Below are 21,823 nucleotides of genomic sequence, written 5' to 3' on the forward strand. Positions count from 1 at the left end.
AAAGTCTGGTCTTAGAAATGCTAGCGCATGAGTTAAATCTGCCGAACTTCGATGACGAAAAACGCCCATTCGACTGGCCAATGTGACGTGAACAGGAGCGAGGCATGAGGGACTTCGCTGCCCTTCGGATAGCTCTGCCACTGAGAAGGGGGCCGCGAGAGGGGAGTGTAATTGCTATTATTGTCCTTGGGGTGGCCAAAGGCTACCATCAGCCATGAAGCGCATCCTTCCCCTCTTAACACAGCCTGCGAGTCACCACAGCGACGGAAGCCTACGCTATGGATGACGACGGGAGAAATTTGTTCATTTTTTCCCCCATCCTCTCCCACATTAAAGGCCCTTCCCAGCATGGATTATTTATGCTGCTCCACTTGAGTCCCGCGAGCGCGTGCACGCGTAACACGCCCTCGGACGAGCCCCCTTTCAAATGTAAGCATGCGTTTTGCGTGTTAACTCATTACCACGAATGGCACCCTCGTGACCTTTCTCCTTTGACATTTAAAGCATGTTTACGAGTGTTTCAAATTATTTTAATGGTGTTTTGATTACTCCCGAGCGAGTATTTGTTTTTCAGAAGGGTTGAATATCTTTCGGGTTCCCACTGCGTTCATACTGGGGCGTTGACAACAGTTGCACCCGGTAGCCACTTCGACCAGAAGACGCTACAAGGATACCGGATGACACTAATGTCAACTCACCTGAACGTAAGCGGTAAGAACCCGAAAGATGGTCGACCCTATTGGATATTCACTCCAAACTAAAAATATCGGTTGTGAGGGATAAAAAATAGAACCACGCCATTCTTAAAACGTTTCCAGGTTGTTCTTACAGAAACAAAAACGAATCACTTAATTCGTTAAAAAAAACATAATCATAACCCGTACACAAACAATCACACACCACACTAGCATGAATTCAAAAGTAATTCAAGCCCCTCGGAGGCCTCCGCCACAATAATTTTTTGAAAAGTATTTTAACAGTCCAAGGTTCTTTAATGCAGGGCAACAAAGTAGAGTCATTAATTCAAACTAAAGCTTTTGATTCATCATCCAATTCCACTCCTGATTCATTTTTCAAGTTTTCCCCATAAGCCAATGTTTTAAACCACTATGCACAGTAGTTTTCCACAAAGTTGACGTAAAGCAACACCTTTCAGTATTTGAGTTGAGGGGGGCTAAATGCCACCCAATGCCACGGAAAGACATTATCATCTGCGGAGTATCTCGTCGCGAAGCGAGGAAGGAAAAGCACAATAGCCTTCTTATACATCATGTGTAATTGTAATATCTGTAAAAGTAACACATACATCACCTGACAGTACATTACGCGAGTAAGTAGACCTGATTTAGTTAAAGAAGTAGGCTCAACTGGAAAATTGACGCACAGTGCATGAAAAACTCATAGTGATAAATGACAGCATGGGTTGGTCGGGGTTTTAACTCCAACCATGCTAGTTTCGACAACGATAATTTTTTAACCTCTTGCTAATGTTTTCTAACTAAACTTTAGCGTCAAACTATGTATAACTAGATTACTAGTTCTTTCGTCGTTTCCTCCAAAATGCATTAAAAATCATTCCTCCATTCAGATCATACTCCAAATAGGGATCTTGCCTCATAACGCCATCATTGCCTGGCTACTTACTTTCCAATGCAAAATAAAGGATACGGGGGAAATTAATAATGACTGCACAGCCCTTCACTTGGCGTGCGAAGCGAAGGCCACCAGGAACCGTGAAATGACCTCCACTGAACTTACACGTCAAAATCACATCACGAGTTCTTACGGAGTGATATCATCCTTAGCTAGAAGTTCCTTTCAGAGTTGATACAGGATATATCTACACGTCACAATACAGTCATACTATTGACTGATTCTGTGCCGTCTATCGGGAGGACTCACCAGAGCGGCAATTCGTAGAGTCAATCACTACGAGTAAAAGACTGGATTCTAATAAAATTATGGATAAATTATTTCCGAAAGTAAAATGCTATTTATGCGTCAACTCTATACAACCCCGAAATTTCGTATGGCGTAAACTTCTGGCGCCAATAAAAATACGTGGGGCGAATTAGTGAACTTCTCATACACAAATTTGAAACTTAGGCGGTTTTGTAATTTTTTAAGCACTCATTATTGTATAGTGTCCAGTCTATTGGTCAGAAATTCGGAGAAGACGCGAGTTAAGGAGACGATAATTAAGTCTTGTCTACTAAAGAATTGATTAAGCGAAACTTGGATTTGAATGGCCGGAGAACAGCGTCTGCTTGTTCATAACAACTAAGAGCACTGTGACTACATATTGATTTGCCATTAGATGAGAAAAAATCAAATTTATAACTCTTCTAGCCAATAGCAAGGGAGATACTAATGCCTATCGATAGTAATATAAACTATCGAAAATCAATTTCACGATCTATCCGCGGTCTGAGCTTTGATTACTGAAATACTTCAACTCAACAAAATCAGTCGCCGTGCGCTAAGCTTGCACGGTCCAAGGATGAATTTTCGACAAGTACACCTTTGACTCACTCCTTTCTAATGGGTAAACAAAATGAAAAAAATATGGATGGAAAAATATGCATTTTGACTCGCTTATCCATCATTTAAGACACAAGCAAAATTTAAAATGAAATTATGATGAATTCAATCAATTGGCTGAAAAGTGATACACAATAAAAGCGAAAACAAACCCATTTGTTTCTGTGTAATTAGGAAACGCTATATTGAACTTACGACTTCATGTCAAAATATACGACTAAATAGCAATACGACGAAGTAATGCACTAGGAATATATTCAACAACGAAAAGATCACCATCTAGACAGCATGGCGGATATCTGAGGCTGAATAGGAAAAAAAACATTACGCTTGTTCGAGGGTTGCAGCCTTGATCTCTCCACTCTTCCGGGAGGCTATCAATAACAATATCTTATAACATTAGTTTTCCTATCACTTTATTACAATAAGACGAGAACTGAAATGAAGTAAAGACCAAAGGAATTTGATTGAATGATCCTGTTCTCATTATTCCCCGAGAAAGCAACGGGATAGCCTTTGCGTCACACGCCGATGATCAACAAAGCCGATGACTCACATGCACGTCATGGTGACCCCATGGTCATCCGCTCTCCACCCAATAGCGGATGCAAAAGACAGCTCTGCCTTCGCGAAACATAGTTTAATCTCTCGATGAGAGATACGGAAATATTTACCCGAAAAAGAAACGCTTCATTCAAACGCTTCATACGGTTGAAGCATCAGAGAAGATGCGCTTGAGCAAGCAACTGATTAGAGCAAGGGGAATAAGTATAATAGATAGGGTATATAGAGATGTTCGTATATCGATATGAAAGGAGAAATACTGGGTGGTGATGAGTGACAGCCGAAATAGGGCAGGAGAAATGATTTCACTTGAATTAGAAACTCCCTTTGACGATAAATTTGTGAGTAAAAATAATATGACTAAGTTGTTAAGGGGCGCAAAAATATTCTATGCATTTTTACTCGCTTACCCACCATTTAAGGCACAAACAAAAATTAAAATAAAATTATGATGAATTCAATGAATTGGCTGAGAAGTGATATAAAAAAGCTAAAATGGCCCATTTGTTTCAATGTAATTAGGAAACGCTACATTCTTAGGAGTCAACTATTAAATTCGGCGAAAAAACTTCTTTATGATCTCCAAAATTATAGACGAACGAAGAATACTTATTAAAAGATTTGTTCCAAGACTCCTCAGCGGATACAATAGAAGCTATAATCTTGTATAGCAGAATATGAAGCACGTGATAAATACGAATATGAATAAGGGATAGGAGGAGAGAATCACGAAAAAATATTGAGATGAAAGCGGATGTGTGTCGGATGGATATAACGGATTCCTTGTTTGTGCTGCGGTCGCGTGTGCTGGCAGGAGAAATCGAATTTTCAATTCATGTTCTTCCGACGGGGAAGATTTTTCATTACGTGACTTCGAGACTGCCGCACACTCAAAAATAATATTGACATATCTCTTACAAACTCTACAATGTTTGATTTCTTGGCAAGTGATTTTATAAAAAACTATATGTGTAATGAAAATGCCTTCCAACAACCTAGAGCCTCTATTAATAATCATTTAACGAACCGTAATCATATTTTCCATAATCTGAAGTCGCTAAGGACGTCAATATGTGAAGGCTTCCAAAAAGCGATAAAATTACTGTTATATTCCATATGTTTTTGATAAAATATACTTCTTTCCAAATTTTACCGTAAGTACTTACGCTAAACTAAAAGGAAGAGCTTTGAGCTTCCACAAAACTTTTAGAAAATACAGAATTCTTGAAATTTTACATCTTGAAAATAATTACACATGAAAGAAATGGCAATAAATGAATTCACACAAACTTCGGACTTAATGTTCTATATTTATTTCAAATTCTTCGCTGACTTGCGGTACGTCACTGAGGTACGGGAAGCAAATAACTAATAAAACTACTAATTGCGGGGAACGAGGGGATAAATAATATTGGTGCACCAGTGCCTAAACTCTGGTGAGAAAAACTGCATCGGACCGGGAATGCTTCGTAGCAAGGATTTCGCGATACTTATCTAAGAAACCCTGCCATGTGCGTCAAAATACCAGAGCCGGGTTTCTCTCCACCCACCCGAAACGTGGTATCATTGCCCGCTCAACCAGCCCAATCACAGCCACAGTATAAAATATATTAAGGGGATAAAGCATGGAGAGAAATAAGGAATAAAGTGGGAACACTTAATTTCATTGGTAGGAACGATCATCAGTTCAAAATTAAATGCCGGGCACAGAGGACTAATGTTAAAAAACTTTACTACCTCAATGAAACAATTGTAAATTGGAACAAATTGCCTTCAGAGTTATTTGAGCCCTTTCCTGGTCATGTAAAAATATTTAAGAAAAAGCTGAAAGAGTGACATTTTTTTATATTGAATTTTTAAAATTTTTACACTTTCTAGTTTATATGTGACTTTGTGTATTTTGTGTTTTCTTTTTTGGATGTACATGTACCACCTGGCCAGTTGCCAAATTGTAACTGATTACGATAATGATAATAATAATAATAATAAACTATAGGTCACCTCTTCCATCCATCGAATTGCCTACATGTCTAGCAAAAAACAAGATTGAACGGCCCCATGGCTATTGCACAGCCGGGGGCAATTTTTTTCCCGAAAAAGGCGGTCCATGTGAACGAAACGGGATCGTTCCCGGGGCGATAGCCGTGGCCAACCGACAGAAAATCCACTCTAACCGTCAGTTGACAAGCCGAAAGGAAGAAGAACAGCTCCGACTGAGAGGAGCCAAGCAGATGGAGGTGGACGGGTAGAACATTTTCGAGAAGAAAAGCCGGAACGAAATAAAAAAATAACACATCCAATTTTTTACCGGCCAAATTACAGCCGACGCGGAGTCACGGTAAGATTTGAGTGTGGCTACTCAATTTCGGCCCGCCATTCGGAACAAGTAACACATTTCTTGAAGCGAGGCTTCGCATCGCAGACTTCATACGATGAAGAAATGACTCCCGATAAAACGAGAGAGTAGAGAAAATACCATCAGATTTATCGTTGGGTCTAAGGAATTTCGCTGTGGTCATTCACCATCAATTTAATGGGTAAATGCGTAACTTTGTAGATTGAAGTTAAAGACATGACGAAAAACTAAATTGGTATAGGCCAACTTTTAAAAATTGACTTCCGATCAAGCCTTCGTTTGCACAGCAATTTCTTCAAGGTGTACAAAAATTTCAAGACCTTGCTGTGCAAATCGAAACCTAGTTCCGAATAAGACTTATTAAGCTTGAAATTTAGTAATTATTTTTTTTCACGTTCATTTTCAAGTACGGTCCCATCAGGATGTCGCCTCTTCGGTGATAAGGATATAAGCTACGCATCCACTTGCTTTTCGCCCGCAACGACACATTCGACGCGAGTAACAAGATGCAAAGGGGAAAGACACGAATATTAGAGCAGAAGATTCTACATTCAGCTTGTAGATGTGTTGCCATCCCAAGTGTATTTCAATGGGTTTACAACAGTGACGTCATGACAAAATTAGCAGTGCCGGAACGCACTTTCATTAACCCTTTCTTACAAGTGTGTTGTGTTTCTCTGTGTGTTTCAATTATTTCAGCAAATACAGAATAAAGAAATCGAAAAATATTTTTACTTTGGTTACGAATAATATTAGAAATATTGAGGCACCAAATTTGATGAAAATGTAATTTAACTATTATTTATTTTCTTAATAACTCTTTCTCTTAACACCTCCGGTTTACAATAACCATTTGCATCACTTACAGGCAGAGCGATCCGAATTTCGCGCAGAAATAAGATAAAATGAGGGATATAAACCGAAATTTATGTACGTGATGGTGATATGCGTTAAAATCACTAATTTTCAATACTACTACTAGCGGCTTTAAACGCAGTACCGCAAATATTAATGGTAATAAACAGGGATCGTTATGCAGTCATGGCCGGAAACTTTGGAAAACCGAAAAACTTGCGACCAAAGTGGTAACAACAGTCGAGCTTCAGCGTGACGTACTGGGGTTCCCACTATACAGTCTCTTTGGAGTAAAATTTTGGACGCGGAAAACGGCAGCACTCACCATCGAGTAAGGAAGGGAAGCGTCACTGCTCCTGCTCCATTCCGACGGCCAAACGCTCGTGTCCCGCTCCCGTCTAACAGCTACAGCAACACAAAAGGGTCTTCTTCACGCGACACTTCATTATCCAGAGAAAGTGACGACTCATTCCACGTGAACCGCTCCAATCTTCCTTTTGAATGCAGAGCACAACAGATGGCTGCCGATCACTTGGGTTGAGCTTTTCTCCCCGTTTTCTGGTCCACACTCAAGAAACGAAACTTGCGGAAAATGGGGTTCGGCGCGAAAGTGAACACTTGGTACCGACACAATTTTCGATTTCAACCAAGCTGAGGGTGCGATACTAAATTTGAAAGAGAACACGGTTTATCTCTTGTGCACTAGATTTGTAATCAAACGCATCAAACCCAAATCAACGCATGAAAAAAATTGAAAAAAAAAAATATTTGGTTCTTCATAAAAAAAAATTATTTTCAAAATTCGTCGTTCTAACGCGAGAAAATTATGGTTACGGTCATTGTTTTTTCAGCCTACGACAATTTTCTCTCCACCCTCGGATCTCACAACCCATATCCAAGTGGTGGGCAATCGCCCTCCATCCAGAATCCAGCCATCCGAACCGTGCACAAAAACACTTTTGAGCCCTCTCCCCCACAGTTCGCCTCCCGAGCTAAAAAGGCCCGGGCAACTGGACACTTTGGGTGACGCACTTGCTTCGGCGGAAAGGATGGGAAATCCGCATCATCCACAAGACCACGACACTTTCAGTATTAGAGACGCCGGGATCCTTCAAGATGAACTCGCGGCCAGCAACTCAACTTGGGGTCAATCCTTTTTTCACGAACCGTTCCACCCGATCCAACTCGAAACGGGCTGAGTGTGGGGAAAGAACTCCACGCAGCACAAAGGAAGTGTTTCGAGCTTAATCGAGGAAAAGACGCGGGCGAGGGCGGTCACGGTACGAACAGCTCCGCTCAAACGTTGAGGCGAGACTGCTGCAGACGCCGGAGACGCAGATCGCGTGCTGGACGCCGAAGGGGAGGAGAGGGAGGAGGAGAAAGGGTGGGGGAAGAATCGAAGGGAGGGAGGGGAGGAGAAGGCGGGGGGGGGGGGGGAGGGTGAAGGAAGGGAAGAGTTAAAGCCTCGTTTACAACTTAAGGAGGAACTGCCGCGACAACGCAGTATATAGAAATTAATACTATTTGTCCCCAATTCCTAATGCATCCGTAAAGAAGAACACAAATGGTAATTTCCACATCTTTTTTTTTTTAAGTGAAAACTTCTCATGTCGCGTTGAGCACTTTTGTGGATGAGTAAAAGACATTGGACTCACGTTACCGTGACCGTCACCGCAAACTACACATATGTATAATTGTTTATATTCTGAATATATATACAGTAAACTCGCTATATACAAAGTACTTGTGGAGGGGTACAAACCATTAGACTCGCATCACGGTCACCAGTCCATACTCGTGCGGGAGAGTGTACTCGATACAAGAATAGAGAAGGTTAGTACAATATAAATCAATTTCTTTTAATACGTTCAATTTGAGTAGCTTATTCGAATGCTGTGCCGTAAAATTAATTTATAAATGTGAAGTTTTTACAAATATATATTGTAGTAATATAACCATTACAAATTATTCCTTACATTCAAAAATGCTTATTTCAAGTTTTCACTTCTGTCGGCACTCCCGGAGTACAGCTTTTTATTTTAATTCAGCACTCAACACCGACCATCGTTTCAACACATTGTGTCATTTTCAAGGGCCTTGAAGTTGCGATGAAGCCCTGCTCTGCGTTGAATTTTGAACTAAAAAAGGTGCGGAAATTATCATAAGGTGTTCTTCAATATGGAAAAAGCGTACTTCCAAAAAATCAAGCCTGAAATGATTTGATACGTTCCTAATGCATATTTTAAAAAATAGTGCGACGAAGTTCTAAACATGTTGAGCGAGGACAGAGGATGCCACATCTCGAGGAGATTCGGAAGAGGGCATAGATGGAGCAAGCACTCAGCAAGAAGGAGTAGTTGATAGCGGTGTAAGAAAATGCTGGGCACATTACGCATTAACTTTTGTCAAACCGACATTTATATACTCATCGTCACTTCAATCTATATTTCTTGTACGCATGGGCGAGCATTACTAAAATTATAACAAAGATTTAAGAATTTTCTGATGCAATTTCCTAAGTCATACAACGGGAGAAAAACGATGTTTTCAACGGTTGTCAGTTAAGTGCGATAAGAATGGGATACTTCATAGAAATTTTATCAAAAAGACATTTAATTATCTCTTTTACAGAAGGATAATTCTCAAGAAAGCGAAGAAGGAAGAGATTGGAGGAAGAAAGCCCGTATTCCAGGAAAACCATTTAGTAACTTTTTAATGGCACGAATAACCTATAAATATGAACAATAAACTGGTAAAACCTTCGACGATTACATCAATTCGATTCCCACATTTCTCAAAACAGATCATATCCTACACTAGAGAATTTCAAAAACGTGCCACGACGAGAATTCCGTTCAAGCGAAGATTAGTGAAGTCTTGCTATGAAATCTAAGCCCACCTTTGTAATGACTAAAATAGATAGATTTCAACCATCCAAACAGAAAAAAATCGGCCAAGAAGAAGGTCAATGTGTGATAACTCGAACGATCGCCTGCGAAGTACAATAAGAATTACGGTTTTGGAAATGTCCTGTACCCGTGTCTGTGTGTATACGTCAATACATCAAATAAATAAATATTAAGTGAATTAATGCAGCTGCTTGATATATATTAATGATTATAATTATCTTGTCTTTTCTCGGCTTTTTGAGCAGGTTTTAGTGTCATTCGGTCAACGCAATGAATGGCAAGACTTCTTCATTGGCTACAATCCAACCTACTGTCCAGGGCATATATTGAAGAGTTTTCTAACGGAATGGGTTGCACAAGTACAATAACTGACGGAGATAAACTTGGAGATCTTCCGGAGACTACTCGTTTTAAAGTCAAGTTTTATCCCACTTCATACTTGTATTTCTGGAGTAACTTGGCCGACTTCGGTGGCGACGGGTTCAAGTCTTACCCAGCTACACAAAAGGTCGCGGGCTTTAGAAATTTTCCTCAAAAAGACATTTATTTCGTTTCCTGAAGGAACCTACACTAGAAAGCGGAGAAGAAAGGGATGCGAAAAAACGGGGGATTGGGAACAGGAGATCCAGAATCCCTGAGACTCGCAAGTGCGATAAAACTTTTCGAGCCTCCGGAAGAAGCAGGAAAGTGCATACAAAAAATCCGCCCATTTAAAATCCCCCACCCCAATCCTTACTGTCCTCTTCGCCAAATTTATCACGCCTTTCTCTTCCGGCGTGGGTGACATCATACGGCATCTTTTCCCGAGGACTGTTCTTTAACTGCCGGAGATAAGCTTGTGTATTTTCCGCAGACTATATAATTTAAATTCAAGCTTTATCCCACTTCATACTTGTATTTCTGGAGTAACTTGGCCGACATCGGCGGCGACGGGTTCAAGTCATCGTTATCTACACCGAAGATCGCTGGTTCGAATCCAGGCAGGGTAAAGAAATCACACCTCCCTATCCATGGTTGTGTGTGTTTACGTCAGTACATTAAAAAACAATTGAATGGATGCAGGTTTTTGGTGTATATTAATGATTATAATTACCTCATCCCTTTTCCTTCTTGGCTGACTACTGTCTATGGCGAATACTGAGGAACTTTCCAACGAAATTGGTTAAGCAAATTGACATAATTTTTATAGTTCCAATCATGATAATTTTTGGTAGCATAGCAATGCTATCAAAAATCAACATGGCGCAAAAATAATTAATTCCGTCCAAATGGAAAGTGGAAAAATCTGGGGAGAAAAAAATGGAAACTAAACCAGTATTTTAAAGTGATTAAAGATGGCATATCTTCAACAAACCAAAGTGCAAAATATGAGAGTTTACGGGAAAGGACAACAGTTCGAATGGTGATAAAAATCATCAATCTCTTCGACAGAATCACGGAAGGGAGAAATCTTCAACCATGCCAAATATACTTTTCTGCCCGATCTCCTTTACTCCGATTTTATCACTTAGCTTGCCGGTGCGACTGCATATATTCTCTAAAGAAGGAGGTTCTGAAGTTTTATATTACTAAAAATCCAATAGTCCCCCACGCCCAAACTCAATTACCGGTGCGAAACTCGATAAAAATAAGAAAACTTCTTTTGCGAGGAACATCGTGAAATACTTTCACAAAATCAGCGAAAAAGAGACATGACAAAGACGATGTCACCCTACACCATCGACACTTTCACCTCGAAGGAAACTGGAATCGCGCTTAACTCGGAAAACCTAAAATGTACCTGACTTGGAAGCAGTCATCCTACATAACTGAGGGATTTCGATTTTCTAAACGATTCACATCTACCTACTTCATCCACACACATTCTCAAAAGTCACCCCTAAGGCAGGGCCTAAGTCAAGAAAAATTCTGACGTAGGTGATATCATATAAAGGGGTGCGAAGCCAAGGGGTACAAGTGATTTTTGTTTATTAAACAGAGTTAGGTACAGAAATTATGAAAAGAAAACAAACTAAATCAACTAGATATTTAGTGGTACGTTTGATTTTCCACTCGAAGTCAGCACAGAACAGAGACTCACTCCTATCCCTTGGCAACCAAGTTTTTGTATATTTCTTCTATTAATTTCTGTACTTATTCACTTTAGAAAAAAAAATACTTGGCTTCTCACCCCCTCATTTGAGATATTAATTTTAATATTGTTTAAATCACGATTTTTTAAGAATTTCGGAAACAAACACTAATTTAAACGGTTTTAAATAGTTGACAATAAACTTTAAACTAGGAAGAATTCCAGAGACTACACGATTTCGTTTCGTATCGACCTTTCTCAACTCAATGAGCAATAGAACTCTTGCACCTATACTGTGCGATTCAGAGCAATTCATAAAGCATACCATGGAGATATTATTGTTCCGTTGAAGGGTAAAGAAATATTGCCAAAGCAGTGTTTCTTTTGAATTTATATAAAATACCCTTTTTTTCACCAACTGAAAAATCGACTGTATTGGAACCTATATTTTATGGAAACACTGAAATTCCACGCGCCGAGAAAGCCACTTTCCTTGTCGTTATCTTAGATCATCGTATAAGATGGAAGCAACACATCTCATACATCACCGGGAAAACCATTGCTGCTGCTTCTTCTCTTGGTCCCCTTCTACACAGGAATTCCAAACTGTCGCTAAAAACTAAGCTTCTTATACATCACTCTATGCTGAAGCCTCTACAATCATATGCATCGCCCTTCTGGCTTATGGCTGCGAAAACCCATCTAAACAAGATCCACACCACGGAGAATAAGATAATAAGAATAATAGCGGGAGCACCTTGGTTTATCCGAAATAAAGACATAAGGAAAGATCTAAAAATCATCCCGATTCTTACCGACTTAAAATATCAACTGCCCAAGTTTGAAAAATCTCTGGCTGAGACGGAAAATGTTTTGACTCTCAATCTTTGGAACTACTCCCCCGATAAAAATGATGAGCACAAAAGTCCGAAATACGCCCGAGTCACCCACCACATCCCCTCCCCTTAAAGCACCTTTCCGCCACACTGTGACTTTACCTGACTAATTTCAACCAGAAATTAAAGTTATTGAACTGCACTGTAGGCAGCCAATTGGCTGGGAAATTTCGGCGTGGCGTGAAAAATCGACGTGCGATATCTCCCATACGACGCAGCACCCAAGGGCAAAAGAAATCCGCCCACTTCTAATTCTCATCACTGTCCTCTCGGTCGAATTTTTCACACACTTCCTCTCCGGCGTAGGTGACATCATCCGACATCTTATTAAAAGGACGAGTCTTCTTGCCGTCGCGTCGGGGACAAAAAAATTTGGATTTTTTTTCCGCGGGAATTATGATTACACCATTTTCAACAAAAGGCACGGCTCCATGTTATAACGCTAACACACCAACATGCACATGTCATTAAAAAAACACCACACCCTCTCAAAAAGAAGATGTAATATTAAAGAAAGATTTGGTGATTTCCCGGCGAATAGACCGCGGGAAGAGTTCTCGGGATTGCCACCGGGTCAAGAACTGCATTTCTTCCCCGGTAGAGATCCCGAGAACTCCTCACGCAGACGTATTACTTTTTCTTTTTGATGACGAATTGCTCGTTCAAAACTCACCCAATAATTCTGAAAATTTCAGGACAAAGTAGTAAAAGAGTAAAGAGTAAACCCTGAAAATAATTTCCCGCGAGTAAAACATGAATATCATCTGATGAAATACTGAGGTGAAATTTCCAAATTTGAGATACAGGCAAATGTTCGCAGGGAAGAATCCTAAGAATCTCCTTTCACGACAAAACTTCCGATGGAAAGGAAATAAATAAAAATTTCTTATTGTATTTCTTATTATCTTCTTATAACCACTGCAAGTTCATACACATGTGCGCCAGGCAATTAACAAGTGCTACTAGTTACTTGTACTAACTCAATCCCTTGTGATTAATTATGGTCATTGGATCATTAATATCAGGTTTCTGTCAATCGCCCCTAACTGTGAATACAAACGTACTTTTCATTCCCTTTACAAAGTCAAAGAGACTGTTTCCTGTGCTAAATGGATATTCTGCCTCACCGAACGAGACAAATCAACTCCCAGCCGTAGTCTGAGACAAGTATGCCATTTCCTGCAGGAGCGGAAAACCTATGGAGTACGCTGAGTAAAGGGCTTCACTAATTGGAAAAAAAAGCAAGCCTGGAATGAGGTCCCACTTCAATGCCCTTGAGGGCTGTTTTTCTTAATGCCCTTTCCACTTCCAACTGCTTCAATTATTTTAATTTTTATGATGGTTAAAATGTAAATGCATATTAATAATCACAATCCCATTATCTTTCACCTGCTGCAATGCCTGCAAGGCCACCATTCTCATTTAAGACGGAGGAAAAAGGCTTCCACGATCCAAGTAATAATCGTTTTGGAAAACGGGATACCTGCTTCCGGGAATTTCATACTCATTTTACTTGCTTCAATACTTTCTAAGATCAGCTTATTGAAAGAGTAGGTATCACTGCATCGAAAGACTTGGATAGCGGAAGAAATTATATTTGAACATTTCGAGGGGATAGTTTGAAACATCTATCAACCCTCACTTTTATCCAGATTTTCCCAGATAGACCACAGACGACAAAGTAACAGATACTTATTACTTAATAACAGATTCCAATTTAGATATCCAATGCATTTTCAGACACTCCGGACGAAAGAAATGGATGTGAGCAATTTGTTACTAAAGACTTGAGGAGCGGAAGAGACAAGATTTGAACATTACGAGAGGATAATTTGAAACATCTATCAACCTTATTTTCATCCCACAAATCCAGATTTTCTCATAAGGCCATTTTACACGGTACACGGAATTGCGCAATCTGACGTACGTGCGAAGGCGCAATCAAAATTGCGTCGTGTAAAGCGGTGAATTGCTAGAACACATGCGAGAATGCGTGGATGCGAGACGGCAAAATAGCCCCTGTTCTAATTTCGTCCATGCGCAATTCCACGCCATTTTAGAAATAAATGCAGCTCTAACCTGCGCAATTCCGTGCCCCGCGTAAAACGGCCTTTAGAGACTGTACGCGGCAAAGTAATGGCAAATTAACTAATACCAGTGCCAAAGCAGATATCCAATTCATGTTCATACACTCATGACGATAAATAAATGGGTGTGAGCACCTTGTTACTTTGGGACTGCCTTTAGTCGAATTGTAAATACACTGATGGCGGCTCAACCGCTCAAAAATTAAGCAAATAAAAGTTATATATCGAAAGGATGTACTTTAGATATGAGATAATAAGAAAGAGACAGTTTTAAAGGCCATTGAATATAAAACACGAAACCGTTAAAAATCAAGGCCCCCAAGCTCAAGAATGTGAACATTCTTTCCTCGCATGATATAACTCGCCTTTCGAGGGTTTCCGTCGCCCTAATTATTCGCCTGATTTGTAATTTATCCATCACCCTTCACTCTCGGGCGAAGGTCATCGAGGAGCATAAAGTAATCCCCATTAAAATGACAATTAACGCCTCCAGCGGTGCGATGCTATCCTTAAGGGTACGCATCACTCCTTCTCTATCGATTGCATTCTTTATTTTTCCTTATTTATAGGTTGCTTAAAACATTACCATCTAGTAATTTCCACAGTTTATGGATTAGATCGTTTTTAACATCTCTCTCCATCTCAAATACAAACATCTCCCATCAGAGAAAATAAGGAGATAAATTTCCAAATAGGAGACACTGGCAAATGTTGACAATGGTCTAAATCATGCACTCATAAAATTTAAGGAGTTGGATAAGTTTTGAACACTTAATAAGTGGCAAAAAAGACTTGATTTGATCAGGATCGAATGTAGTGATGGCCTCTTTAAAAGCAGCCAGCAGTAACGGAGAATCATGAGAAACGTTCGAAAATACATTCAAAATCAAATTCAAACAGTTTACGACATCGACAGAGAAAAATGACATTTTTTAGAGCGTTCGTATCTAAGAAGTCGCCCCACCACAGGAAATTTTTCAGAATACAAAGCTTAAAGTTATTAGTGGAAATAAAATTCTCGTTGACGATTCAAACCTCACCCACATTCACAATTTTCATTTTCAAGAAGACAGAATTCTATGCTTTGAAAAGGTATTTGGCAATGTTTTAACCCACATACTTGTATAAAACGAGTAAATTTTTCGAATAAATAACTAACATCGTGCTAGACTATATACAAAAAGACGTAATTTCGAAGAACCGCCTGAGCATAAAAAAATACTCTTCAAGAAAATATTTCAAAAGCCAGCTGCCTGAGGGAAAAAAAACATTCTAGCTCCTTCCTAGTTTACCAAAATTACTAGTTTAATTTGCTATCAGCGAGCGTCTCCTCAGAACAGAAAAAAACGAAAACTTTCTCCTGGTACCGCAATCTCTAATCCGACGCGATGAAAGAGTTTTGAAAAAGATACGTCGACGCGGAGCCTAAGCCCGAAGATTCATGAAGTGCGTCAGATTGGCCCATAAAACAGGTGAGATGGCTCCACTAATAATCTTCCTCATTCGGAAACCTCTGTAATCACATCGAAAAAATAACAAGAGAATACGTCAACCGTTATGATAAAAACACAATAAAAGCTAACTCCCTGTAGGCGTTCTGCACCTCTCGACTACCCATCATTGCAAGGCAAACTGAAACATCAGCAAGTCAAAGAATAGAAGTAACAGGTATACTAGGTATAATAGTTATTATGCATTAATTTGTTACTATTTATGACGAGACAAAAAAATCATTATTATTCAAGCATTTCGCCACCATCTCGATAAACAATTATTGGGCTTGCCAATGAGGAAATCAACCTCAAATTTGAATACAAAGTTTCATATATACGAGTCATATTTATAAATTTGTTCGTCATATATCAGGAATAATCTGACGTTATCATTGGGTTGATATTGTTATCATCGACCTCTACCTTTCGCTGTAGGGTTGAAAAACCAAGATATGATTATTATCACAGGGAATATTTTTCGAAACAAGACACGAAAAAAAAGAATAATTGCGGAAGCCGCCTTGAGGTAACTACGTTCAGTAACGTCCACTAGTTTTATTGAATGGTGTTTGAACTTCATAACGGGAAATAATTGTGTATTCGAATAAGGCTTTAAACTGAGTCCCGTAGATACTGCGTCCAGCACAATAACTTTGAATGGTATCCGACCGTTGTCCTCTACCTACGGTGACTTTTACAGAAATTTCAATATCCTCCTCGACTTCGTAACTATTAAAAACTCTCATTGAAAGCTACAACAACCGCACCGGTAGGAGCAGATCATTTTCTCCGTTAACCCCCTGCACCTTTCACACTCTTAGGTGAACAACACCAAGGATTAAACTCAATGCAAGGTTAACGGACTAGGGAGATTATTTGCAGCAGATTCGAGAAGCAACGCTGCATTCACCTTTACGCGTTTTTAATCGCGTTCAGGAGCATGACGGAGCAAAGGCGGTAAACAATGTGGCTTCCTCCGCATCGCGGGCATCCAGTCCAGATCCGGCGAGGCCGATGAAAGTAACTAGACCGCGATTTAAAACTCTTAATCACAAGCGAAAATTAAGAATAAAATGGGTGAAGGAGATTAAGAGAGGCATACGCAGACGTAATTTTCTCGAGTGAAGTAATTACTTCCATTGCAACCGATCCCTTGGATACAGTTCCTCACAGTAGCGTAACTAAGAATTGGCTTAAGAGGAGGCATCGATCCCACTCAACAGTTTGCATCCCGCCTTTGCTCGTGAAGTGGCAAATGTACATTTTTTATGGCTATGTATATATTATTAAACTCTGGTTCATGACCATTGGTAATAAATGTTTTTTCTTGTTTATTAATTAGCACAGGATATGAAAAAAATACTGTTTCTCGTGGACTTCATTAAAAAAACAAAGCAAAAATTTTAAATGCCAGGTTCATAAAGCAGGACATTATTGAGTCTCAAAATTTATAAAATTGAAAACTGGAATATGAAATGAAAATATTTAGAAAACGACCGAATGCACGAAAATGCGAACGAAGAAACGCACATACCTTATACCCAGGATTCTTATATTCAGGATTCTTATATTCAGGAATGGCAATCGGAATGTAGAAGTGAATACTCACCTGAAATCAAAGAAAAGGAATGGTTTAATGAATTGAAAATATGATAACGTTTGCAAGGGTTGTGACAAGAAATAATAATCTACTTACACTTACTGTAAAATTTATTAATATCATCTCAAAATATATGTTTTTAAAGCTTCCAATTCTGAATAATTGGATTCAAACACTCGAACACGAATCTTACTTCATGGCTAAATGAACAAATTAAACCCAATCCAAAATCCTCGGACTCTAAAAATGTAGAGAACTAGAGGAATTTAGGGAACTTACAGTTTCTATACATAAATAAACGACTAAAACTCTATTTGTAACATGCATGCAGCACTTACCCATACATTTATGAAAAGGGAATAAATAGAGGTTTTGGTTGACATAAAATGTGCCCGTTACAATATATTTACAAAGCAAACTTTAAAATTAGACCCTTAACATTCCAAAACCTCCCTTCGATTTTTTTATAAAATAATACTTTATTGTTCCATTATATTGCTAGCCCTCTAGAAGGGCACATCACTGGCATCTTTAAAAAAATCTGAACTACATCACCATATTATCAATATTTCATGACCATGACGTTCGAGGCCGTTATGTCATATTTGCGGTACATTTGGTAAAATAAGCTCTACGAATATTGTTTCTATAACCAAACAGGCATCAATTCTTGTTAATTTTCGCACTATGATTACTTATTTGATAATTATTTGAATAATGGAAAGTATTTGATAATTTGAAGAATTCTTTCATCGAGGTACAATAACTCGTGATCATCCTCTTATTCTCCGAACTTATAATGTTGGAATCCCACTCTATCGTGCCTGAATTAGCGGAATTCAAATTTAAATGCTTTGGTGTAACCTTATATTCTCTGAAAGAGAAAACTGATACATATCCGCTCAGGTACAGAGAAAATAGTGAGTTTTTCGTACTTGTCGACGAACGCAGTCGCAAAGGAAACGTCTTAAGTCGAGAGAAAAGGGACATTTAAGGAAGACGCCTTTTTAAATCGGGAGGGGGAGGATTTTTAGTAGCGCTGTCTACTCGTTGTGCTGTGCACATGTGTTCTCCACGCTGCCTCGCCGTCTATTTTTTGCTCCGCCCGAGAGATGATGTCGTCGTTAACTATCAACATGCGTATCGTGGCCTGGATGGGGGGGGGGGGGGGGAGTGGAGAAATTTCAGCCCGAAAGGAAAACATGTTCCCAGGCCGTCGTGCTGCGAGCCTCGCTATATCCCGAATCCTCTTCGCCTTCGTCGTGGGGGAAGGAATGTGGGGTAAAAGGCCGTACGTAAACACAAATGCTGGTCCGCTGGCGTGAAATCCACGCTCATGCTGTCGGTTTTTAAATCTGGAGCGGGGCTCCCCAGGAGGTTCGTCGACCGAAAAGTTTTAGGCGAATCTAAGATCTCTCCATCTTCCCCTCTAAAGGTTTTCTTGTGGCTGCATCCACGTCTTCCAGCCATTTATTTTTTCAGCTACTCCACTTCATTGAAGGACGACGACAACGCTCCCAATTATGACCCCAGAATTATACCGGGCAATGGTCCAGCTGTCGGCTAGTACCATGTCTCCAGCGGCATTGATTGTGCGTTTAATGCGCACTAAGGGAAACAAATGGCACAACAAGCGTAAGGGGACCAGGATTACCTTTCCAGTATAAGTGACATTTCATTGAACGAAGAGCACCTCGTTTACATCACTAGTACTATTAGCTACGATGTTCCCGGTCGTCTCCTTAGCCTTTTACCAAGATTTGTTCTCCCATAATACTTTGTATACCGTTATTTTCAAAGGGGGAGCCATTTTTTTATGAAGTTATCTTGCCTGAGCAAGGGTCCGGTGAGCTTTACTGTTCTTATTTTAATTGTTCTTGATGGTTCTCCTTCTGTATGGACTTCATTTAGTAATTGCTCATTACTTTTTTCTGACGTCCAACTATTAGTAGTTCTTTTAAACCCTCTTGCAAAAAACATTTCTGCAGCTTCAAGTTTGGTCATTTCACTCTTCTTTGTCGTCCATGTCTCAAATTCATAAGCTAGCACACTTCATTCAAAGCTTTTCACGAATGTCATCCCATCTCAATACTAAATCTTTTATTTACTAGGAGATTATCGTTTACTTGAAAGAGTTTCTTGGCCAATAGGGAAGTGCACTAGTGTTTCAAATGCACCAAACACATTCTTTAAATTGGAGTTCAGAATAACATAATGTCGTAAAACCACAGTTTAAATCCTAATAGTGAATACTTTATTCGAGATGACCGTCTGAAATATGGAAAAATTCAAAGGCCGCGAAAACGGGTGTCCATGTTGAATATTGGCCGTGACGTCACAAGGCAGTAGCAGAAGGCAGCTTCTACACCGTTTAGTTCTACCACATTGCATTGTCTATTGCATAGAAAAATTACAGAATTTGAGGGTATCCGTTTTTTGCTGTCATAAAATATCTTCAGAATATATTAATATATTATGTGGCTGCTTCTCTTTTGAGTAAACGACTTCATCATTGCGTAATATAGTAATATTCATTTACGTGTCAACTTCAAGTTTGGAAAGAGTAGTACGAATAGCACATTGAATCTTTAATAAATGCATGATGGTATTTATTTTTCGCTGGGTATATTTTGACACAATGCCGTTTATCATGCCAAAGCGTTTTTTGTAAGAACCGAGTCAAACTAATAAACCTATTTCAGGCGTTTGCTGCAAGACTTATTCGTTGCGTATGTATTCACGCCGGCCGGAACGTTCGCCCTTCGCAACTAGAATCATGGGATGTTAGCCTTATTTCCGAGCTGGCTGGTTGTTGCAATGGTTCGCTGTCCAGGATGGGTTCAAGAAAAGATAATCTTGGTTGGGAGAAGGAAAATTCCAACGATTTATAAATGGTATACCAAACTTTGATGTATTTATGGTTACTGAATTTTTGAATAAGGAGGACAGGTTCAACGCTCCTTAGAAATGCGAGACGTTAAGGCTAACAAGGGGAGACCGCGTACCTTGCTGCATCTTTTTCAATTAGGGCGTTAGTTAGGCTGTAATTAATTAATTTTCATGCGTTACTTTTTACAAGTCATATATATAAGTTTAAAATATCCGCAATTACTAATGAGTCGGTTGGGGTAGTGGTAGCGTGTACGATTCAAAGGAGATATCTCACCCGAAGGACCGTGGTTCAAGACTACGTCATGGCATTATTTTTTGTTGTCTTCATTGTGATCATACGTCATCAAGTTTTTCATTAATTATAATTGCAGCGATCATTGACATGAGACAATTTTTTATTCATCATTATGGCGTATAGGTATTTTAGCAGTGTCTTTACAAACGCAGAGATACGATGACTACAAGGGTTGGTGTGCGCTAAAATGTTAATTTTTTCTTTGCTTATACTGACCAACTTCCACATTAATAAGCTCTTATAAAAAAAATTTTTTAAAAAACCAGCCTTTATATTTAGATTACAGGGGATGAGCAACGTTTATATATGACACAAAGCAAAAAAACTCAGTGACCCCGAAAAACCAAAAGTGACGTATTAAAAAAGTCACTATATTTATTAAATTTTCAGTGAATGGTAAGCCCCCTATGTTTCAAAATGCCACCCCTATGCTTTTAAATGCCTACCCCTATGTTAAAAATGCCACCCCCCTATGTTAAAAATGCCACCCCGTACGTTTTATGTAACGGTAAAACAATATTCAAACATTTACAAAACCTTACAATTGTTAATAAATATATGAAGATCATAACTAGCTGTTGTACAGTTTTCACAAATTAAATGTATATGTGAATAAATGAGAAAATTGTAAAGATTCGACTTCTTAGATCAAAAACATGTTTTGGGGGGCTATAGGTTGACTGGGGGGTGGTTAAAGGGGGGTTGGAGAGAATAAGTTATATTTTCATGTATTGTCATCGGAAATGAAGAAGTGTGCAAAATTTCAGCGTTTTTGCTTCACAGGAAGTGAGTTAAATTTGAGTTACAAGATTTGTACCAGACAAACAGACAAACAAACAGACAAACAAACAGACAAACAGACAGGTTGGTGAGTTGATATAAAGGCTGGAAAAATTAAAACCACTCTTAAAAGAGCACATACCATTAAAGGCTCGCGGCAAGCAACAATGTGCGTACAGGCATAATTAATAAGAACGCAAAGCGAATATAAAATGCCATATATCTCGAACACTTGTAATTCACATTACTCCAAAGGGAGTTTACTTACTCAGTACATACCTCAGTACCTTGTACTCAGTACCTACTAGTTTACCTCAGTAGCAGTGCTAAAAGAACCATTCTGAAATATAATTTCAACTAACAAATAGGATGAAATAAAGGTTGATAACCCTGGACCGGGCGCGCTGGCGTATAAAATACGTCAATCTTTGGAAACCAAGGATTTCGACATTGTACGTACATTCTGGGCTATAATGGTCTCGTG

At 39.2% G+C, this 21,823-nt stretch overlaps 1 protein-coding gene across 3 annotated transcripts in view; it reads right to left on the reverse strand.

Annotated features, from left to right (window-relative positions):
* LOC124160809 (serine/arginine repetitive matrix protein 2) overlaps positions 1–21,823 on the reverse strand; it is a 328,640-nt gene that overhangs the window by 162,130 nt on the left and 144,687 nt on the right. Inside the window, exon 1 of one of the 3 annotated variants that reach the window (XM_046536883.1) lies at positions 6,642–7,623. The exons of the other annotated variants lie outside the window; for them this stretch is intronic. Within the exon in view, the coding sequence (XP_046392839.1) occupies positions 6,642–6,644 (3 nt within the window). The 5' untranslated portion in view covers positions 6,645–7,623. Of the gene's footprint in view, positions 1–6,641; positions 7,624–21,823 lie in introns of those variants that run through there. 3 annotated transcript variants of the gene reach the window in all.

The sequence above is a fragment of the Ischnura elegans genome, chromosome 6, assembly GCF_921293095.1.
Source record: "Ischnura elegans chromosome 6, ioIscEleg1.1, whole genome shotgun sequence".
NCBI lineage: Eukaryota > Metazoa > Arthropoda > Insecta > Odonata > Coenagrionidae > Ischnura > Ischnura elegans.